The 8,349-nt window shown below is 32.7% G+C and overlaps 1 protein-coding gene across 3 annotated transcripts in view; it reads left to right on the top strand.

Moving 5' to 3' along the window:
* Positions 1–415: 415 nt before the first annotated feature.
* LOC119837822 (protein glass) overlaps positions 416–8,349 on the top strand; it is an 18,522-nt gene continuing 10,588 nt past the window's right edge. For 2 of the 3 annotated variants that reach the window (XM_038363592.1, XM_038363593.1), the window contains exons 1-2: positions 420–617; positions 5,277–5,473. In XM_038363592.1, coding sequence (XP_038219520.1) covers positions 5,351–5,473 — 123 coding nt within the window. In that variant the 5' untranslated portion in view covers positions 420–617; positions 5,277–5,350. Of the gene's footprint in view, positions 618–5,276; positions 5,474–8,349 lie in introns of all 3 variants that reach the window. The other variant, XM_038363594.1, reaches the window with a different exon arrangement.

Below are 8,349 nucleotides of genomic sequence, written 5' to 3' on the forward strand. Positions count from 1 at the left end.
TAATATTCATACTATAACGCCTGATATAAAAATAATTGTTTTTCTGTATGTCGTACTTAATGTTACAATAAGGTACGGTATACAAAAAATGTGCATTTTCTTACATTTGAACTGTCAATTAGTATAATTAGATTTTAGACCCATGGGCTAAACATCTGAAACAATACATGGCACCCCGTTTATGAATTAATTACTTCATTAGTTATCTAAATAAATATCAGATCACCTTAAATGGTTCTCACCACAAAAACAAAAGCTTCCGCGCTGACCGCCATGTTAACCCGATACGCGGTGACAGCTACTTTCCCGCGCACAATATGTCATGTTTTTTTTTACAGACGAGGGGTTGAATACAAACATCCAATTACTGCAGGGGCGGGTATACTTAGCACACTTCAGAGATAGTCATTTAGTCACCAACATTAGCCAGTAAGGGTTCGTGTCTTGACAAATACAAATTGATTTTTTTTAATACCGATACTAAAGTTGCCATGGCGCATGCTTTTAGCGGTACGGTTAATTTAATTAGTGCTAGTGAATGTTTTGTGTTACAGTGATTTTGTGATGTGTTTTAAATATTGTGTCGCTTTTGGATTACTATGGATTAGTTTTCTGAGGTCTGTATTTATTTTGAAAATAGGTTGTACACGAAAAAGTTTTCTTTTAGCATTGACAAGGTCTCCATGAAACGTTAAAGAGGTCGCGGTATTCGCATTGAAGGCAATACAATAGGAAACATTTGTATTGGTATTTGAATATTTCTTCGATGAAAAGATTTTTTACTTTTAGTTTTTGTAGTAACAAGCTCTATGTTATGTCGTATTGATTTATATTATACCTGGATTTAAATTTAAACACATACTTTAAATATATGACTAAGTCACCAAATTATTGGTGTAATATATATTATAGAGGCGTAAATCCTTTTTTATATCAGGTTTATTAAAATTAATAAAGCCTTAGTAAATAGTATAAATATTGCGTTTTGTGGTAACTGAGTGAGTGAATTGTCAATTAACGTAAATATTCATCAGCGCAGTGTCATAATTAACCTGACCTACCATAATTTTATTAATGTATTACGTGCTCTTCATTTGTAGAATAAGTTACCCATTCATTAAGTGTCAAAAAAAGGCGGTTTATATTTTTTATTATTTTTTCGTCATATTATGACAATTTACTTTTTTTTAATACACATGAAGGTTTTATAAGGGAGTTCAAGGAGTCAATTTTTTATCGCTTTTGGGTAAAGATTCTAAATTCAAAATTATAAGATTTTTATTAGTAGTTATTTAACTATTTATTTGTTTAATCTGAAATACATATGTTTCGATATTTTGCAAGATGAATTAAGCCAATGCTTTGTTAAGTATTTGATTTTACAAACTCAATTATGTAAATCTAGAACTACAGAGAATTTTTTTATGATAGTCATTAGAGTCAGTCATAGATGCCTATTTCAATAGATGAAGCAACATTGTAATAAGTAGCTGAAGGTCTGTCTGCTCAATTTAAAAGTAGTGGTTTGTCACGGTGAAGAAATTAAATTTAAAATTAATTGGATATCAGCTGTTGCCCGTAGCTTCACCCGCGATTTTTTAATAAATTTTAATGGTATAAACTTTCATCCCCTTTTTTATTCCCTTTGCGGTAGAATTTGTCCAAATCCTTTATTAGCGGATGCCTACGTCATAACATCTATCTGCATGCCAAATTTCAACCCGATCTGCGCAGTGTTTTGGGCTGTACTTTGATAGATCACTATGTTAGTAAGTCACCTTTGAGTTATACATATTTAGATAGGTTATGTCAATTAGGTATACCTATGAAATTTCATAAATGCTATTTACATACAAAAACGTAGAGAATAATTAAATTTATCATTTTGTAACATATTTTAGCAAGTTTAAATTTCATAAAAGCATGATGATCGATGATGATTATTCGATTGGTTAAATTTATTCTTCGAATATCGCATTACACAAGCATTACTCTAATTCTTAGGAACAAAAAACTAAACGGAAACTAATTGTGACAACTAGACCAATATATATATAAATTTCAAATGAAAAAATAAACATCGAAATTGGTTTATAAGAAGTTATAAGGTATGGTAGATAGTACATAAAAGGGCAAGTCCCTTTTCCGCGGTAAAATCTATGGGAAAAGTGGGCGATTACATATGCGAAAACATTTAATTAAATAACATATTTTAAAGTATCGTAATTAATTTTCTAAAATAATTAATTATTTTAGAAAATGAATGAAGATTATTTAAGATTATTAAATAAAGGTTAAATAAAACTCTAGATCAGTCTAAATTCAAAACAACAAAATATCGATTGCCTCGCAATAATGCACAATCGATTGTTTATACTAGATTTATATTATGTACCTACAGATAACTAAATGATTATATATAATATACGATCTAAAGCATTGGATTAGCCATGAACTCTTATAATCTTTGATAACATTAGTTCCATGCTGAATTAGTATATAATATATTTATATAGCATCTGTTACTCAGTGAAGATACAGCTTATTAATGTTGAAAGAATTTTTGAAATCGGTTGAGCAGTTTTTGTGCAACATTACAAACATACATGTAAAAACAATTTTTTTCCCGATTTTTAGATAAGGGTTTTTTATAAGCCTGTTTTCGTTAGGACGCTTTTACTTTTTATCAAAACTGTCTTTTTTACGCAATTTCTTGATCATATATTTTATATATCAAGTCACATGGATATGCCAGAGAATAATGGGTAAAAATAATTTGTGGAAAACAGATAAAGTTGAGTAAATCAGTTGGTCAACTATTATTAACTACATAGTTTCTTTCTGTGTGTCCCTGTTTATGCTAAAAACTTTAAAACGACTTTAATGCGGCTTTTCAATAGATAGTGATTGAAGAGGAAGGTTTATATGTATGATATGCTCGTTCATGATATATTCGCACATCTATTAACTACTCCGAATTAAACGTGTAAAGCCACGGTTAAAAGCTAGTTAAAAGTATATTAATTTAGCGAGGAGCAAAACGACGGTCGTGTTTCTAATCAAGCTAAAGTACAATTTTTTATCGATTCAACTTTTAATATGACAGTATTTCATAGGTACACAGGTTACTAAAATTTTCGGTCAGTGACCTTTCTTTTCATTTATTTTTGATAACTATCAACTGACGTTATTCTTTTTGCGTTTGATAAGAAAAGGTTGTTCTTTGGTCTCATTACAGATACAGTACAGTTCCCTTCCAGAGACAGTTTTTTCAGAAAAGATTTTTTACGTTACTTTCAACTGATGGTAAACGATCACCACCGCCCATGAACATTGGAATGCGCTTTTAATGGGTACGGGATAAGAAAAGGATTTGACTGGAAAGGAAGAATGTACTGGAAAGGGTGAGGAGTAGGAAATGGACCTCCAGCTCCCCGACTCACCGTACGAAACAGCGTGCTACTATTCCACGCCGGTTTTCGCCGGGGGTGTGGTACTTCCCCGGTGCGAGCTGGCCCAATTCGTGTCGAAGCATGTACGGCTCCCACATTAAAAACACATTTAATATAATACGTTACTTGTCTTCGCAATATCATATTAAAACTCTCCTTGACCACGTTACGTAGATCTCATCGATTGTTGCATAAGTCCACAGATAAACCACGACCTACGCAATAAATTTTTTCTAACTGTTATGTAAAATTAGTTTTAATTAATATGGTATCCCATCATTGAGGTATTAGGTACCTACTTGTTGCACGCTGTAACAGTTTTAATCTGTAGGGTTTCTTAAATCACGAATTGCATGATATGTACGATTTAAGACAATATTGAGTTGATTTTGAATTTATTTTTTATTTTACTGTTTCATTGCTGTTTTTATTGTTTAATAGGTGGGTAGGATAAACGAGACTTCAACAAGATAACACCTAAGTGTAGCTAGTATTTTGATTGTCATGTAAAATTTTACGAGTGTTTATTAATAACAGTTTTTATTACAAAATAACGCCGATTATGTAGGTTGTTTCTAACGAGAAGAGACTCAATAGCTTTTCTTAAAGGATCTTTGTCCATATACAATATAAATAACAATTAAACAGAATTTGAATTTATTGGCTGCGTAATAATTGTCCTGTTATTGAGTAACTTTAACATGCACTTTTATCAACAATATATTCATTTACTGTATCGCAGGTTAAATTTCAATTATCTGTTAAATCCACATTGATTAATGGTTTTTTTAATGAAATTAGTTGTATGAAGAGGTATGTTGTGTGTTGAATGAAAATTTTAATAAAATTAATTAATTATTATTAAACTGAATTTTAAAAAGGCAAAGAATTGTCATACCTACTAATTTTCTCTTATCTGCCAGTATTTTTATTATTATTACTTTTTGTATCACCTAAGGTTGAATATAAATGTCTATTCTCGTATATAAACAAAATATTACTAAATACGTACCGTGGCGATAGCAAGATTACTTACTAGACTTAGTGAATTTACTAAGTGATCGCACAAGGGTTCCCTAGATTCTAAAGATTGTCAGTGGGAATTAGAAATTACATAAGCGTAAAATGTTTAGTTTTTAAAAATTATATTGTTTTTTTAAACTAGCTGCTATGAGCTTGCGGACTATATAATTACAGGAAAATAAACAACAAGCCAATTATATACATACGCAAATAATTATAAACTAGCCAGACTATCTTGGGACATATTATAAAGAGTAATTGCTATGCAATATGGATGTTTCATAGACCCAAACTGCGGTTAGTGTTATTTTCTGTTAGCGTGTTAATCTGTTTGTATGTGCATCAATTACGTGGTAACCATTTGGCAGGTTTTCACTACTATAAGGCGTTTATAGGCATACCTACATTTGATATGAAAAAAAAAATTGGATTACTATCCAGACATTTGATCTCGGGATGAGAAAATATATTCGCTAATATTCCATTAAATGACCAGCCATTGTAGGTACCTATGTAAACATAAAATATGGGTGTCTAAATAGGTTTTTTGGATCAATAAACATATGACGATTCTCGTATACGTATGTAAAAATGTTCTAAGGACCTCTTTTGAAATTCCTAGCGAAAAGCTGTTCGTGGCGTCACCAAAAAATTCATCTTATAGTCTTTTTGTTTGTTTTAACAAAACAGCTATGATAAAACTAACGATATACCAACATTTTCAAAAGTATTCAATCCCAAAGTATTTATAACAACATCATAGCATATCTAAGTATCTACACTCACCCCATTTCATCCCAGACATGGCAACCCGTGATTACAAGCGGCGGAAAGGCGTGTGACCCGCCCCCCGTGGTTTGCGCAAAGGCGGAGCCATGGACTGCTATGTGCCTAACAACCCGCAGTTCGGGGAGTGCTGCGATACCTCCCTGTGCTGCGACCCTCTGCAGCCGTGCACCTGCGAACAGCTGCGGGAGTTCCCAGAGCAGTGCTGTCAGGTATTTATAAACATATTTTGTTAATACACATGGTAATAACAGAGTAATTTTTAGCTAATGACAACGCCTATAGACAATAGTTATTAAACAGAAACAGACAAACGTCGTGACAATAAATTGAATTTGAATCTAAATCGCAGACAAATGTGCTGGGGATAAGATTACATCTAACGTACTCAATGACTGACCATTTAATAAGAACACCAAATTTATAATTTCCAATAAGTTAGTACCTTTTTACAATATTCAATTATCTATTTTAGAAATAATTTACTGAATATCCTCAAACTGAATATCATCTCAATTGCATATAATTATATTAAAAATCATATAATTTTATTAGAAATCTTAATAGAACTTGGAAACATGCACTTTTAATGCAAATTTCATGCAAAAAAATTTATATTACAAGATATCTAGAAGTACATCAAATACCCTATTATTTTTCAGTAACATTTCCCAGTACGAGATAATTTATTTAATCATATATTGATACATCATGAGTTTATTGTCAACTCAATCATAATAACCATCCCTACTGAATGAGGGAAGTCTGAGAAAAGGATATAGGATAGTTTTTATCTTAGGTATCCCTCAGGGACTGAGTCAATGCGGACAAAATCACAGTAACTTCTCATTAGACTACGCGGATAAACTCGCTGGCGGAAAACTTGGAATATATAAATCATTATCGCTTTATCTAGATCTTGTTTCTGGTCTGTTCCAACATTACGGACATAAGAAACATAATATATACATAGTAGGTAATCTTATTTCGCAAAATAAAAAGTAATACATATTCTAATTGAGTAGTATTAAGCGTTATAGTTGTCCAGCTGTCTACGTACCATACTTCATTGCAATCAGTTCAGTAGTTTTTGCGTGAAAGAGTAACAAACACACACACATCCTTACAAACTTTCACATTTGTAATATTAGCAGGAGTTTAAAATACTCCACCAACTCATTTGGTAGTTATGTGCTTTTAAAAGAAGCCGTAGTTAATGTGGAATTGTCATATTGATGAATTTACTTTTAAGAATATCATCGTTATTGTTGCGAATGAGATGCAGGTTTAAATTTTCTTTCCTCTGTGGCCAATGGATTTATGTTATTTTTATTTTGTGAACCTTTTGGGTATAATTGGGTACTGTCCAATGAAAATTGGTTCTGCACTATTGTACATACATACATTCAATTAATTCTGGTGAGTTCTCTCTTTTTTTTCCGTTCTTTGCCTATGAATTAAGATAATTATTGAACGAACTTATTTTTCGTTGGAAACATAATAATTTAATTAATTCTAATGTGGTAGTCGAGCACGCTTCGGCACGAATTGGGCCAGCTCGCACCGGGGAAGTACCACACCCCCACAGAAGACCGGCGTGAAATAGCATTCTGCTGTGTTTCGTTCGGTGAGTGGGGGAGCCGGAGGCCCATATCCTTTTCCTTCCCTTCCCAGTCCTTTCCTTTATTCCTCTCGCCAATCCTTTCTTAATCCCTTCCCAAAAGGTCGGCAATCCATTTGTAGAGGCGTAAGGTCTGCAATAGACCTTATGCCTCTATAAATGTTTATGGGCGGTGGTATCGCTTACCATCAGGCGACCCACCAGCTCCATTGCCGACTGTGACATAAAAAAAAAAAAAAAAATAAGTCTGTAGCTTCTTACCTTAAAAACTCAGTCCCAAATAAAATGTCACCCCCTCTTTCAATGGCCTGGGGATAAATTTAAAAAAAAAATGCTCAAATTTTTCTAGCTTTGTATCTTCCTTGAAAATTGAGAATCGCTTCATACAAACTTTAAACACTCCATTTTAGTGAAGTTGGGTTGGATCAAAAAGTAGCCTATGTTATTTTCCGTTCCATCTTAAAAAATTACGTCAATTCGTCGCTCCGTTTTGCCGTGAAAGAAAGACAAACAAAAACACTAATATGATATTATTAAGGATTTTAAGGTCTATAATATTTGGCTGATTTACATTTACATTTGATGCAATATACCATTCCCGAAAATAGTCCGTAAACCTGATATTTTGATCTTTGACGCTAAATAACTTTCGTACCGTCGAATGATTTTGCATCGATGAGGACTTTTGATACTTTATATAATACTAGCTGCGCCCCGCGGTTTCACCCGCGTAAGTCCGTATCCCGTAGGAATATCGGGATAAAAAGTTGCCTATGTGTTATTCCAGTTATCCTGCTGTCTACGTACTAAATTTTATTGCAATCGGTTCTGTAGTTTTTGGGTGAAAGAGCAACAAAAACACACACATCCTTATAAACTTTCGCATTTATAATAGGACATTTAGTAGGATAGGATAGGACTTGCTGACCGGCAAATGGAGTTCTGCCTTATTTTTATCATTTAGGTGTATGAAAAATAGATGTTGTCCGATTCTCAGCCCTATCTAATATCCTAAGCCTATCATAAGCCTAAAATCGGTCCTGCCGTTTCGGAGAAGTACGGTAACAAAATTTGTGACACGAGAATTCTATATATATAGAGATATTGATCATTCCAGTCTTCACATTTGGCTCTCTGCCGTTAATTGAATATTGACAGAATCTCTCTTTTCAGAAGGCAATAAGTTTATTAAAAATATCTTAAGGCTCTGCGGTAAATTTACGTGAATTTAAGTCGGAAACCTTTAAAAATTTAAGAAATATGAAACTCCTCTAATCAATTTGCTTTTAAGATAGTTAACCTGTTTTAAGGACTGAAATAGATACCCTCAACATGGATCTTGAACTGATCAATAGACATCCAATACACGGGTATTTATTTATTTATTTATTTATTTTAAACACTTTATTGTGCTGTCAACGCAGCAGAAACAAATACAACAGATCTTACGCTAAAACATACAGCACA

This window comes from Zerene cesonia, chromosome 29 (assembly GCF_012273895.1).
Source record: "Zerene cesonia ecotype Mississippi chromosome 29, Zerene_cesonia_1.1, whole genome shotgun sequence".
Lineage (NCBI taxonomy): Eukaryota > Metazoa > Arthropoda > Insecta > Lepidoptera > Pieridae > Zerene > Zerene cesonia.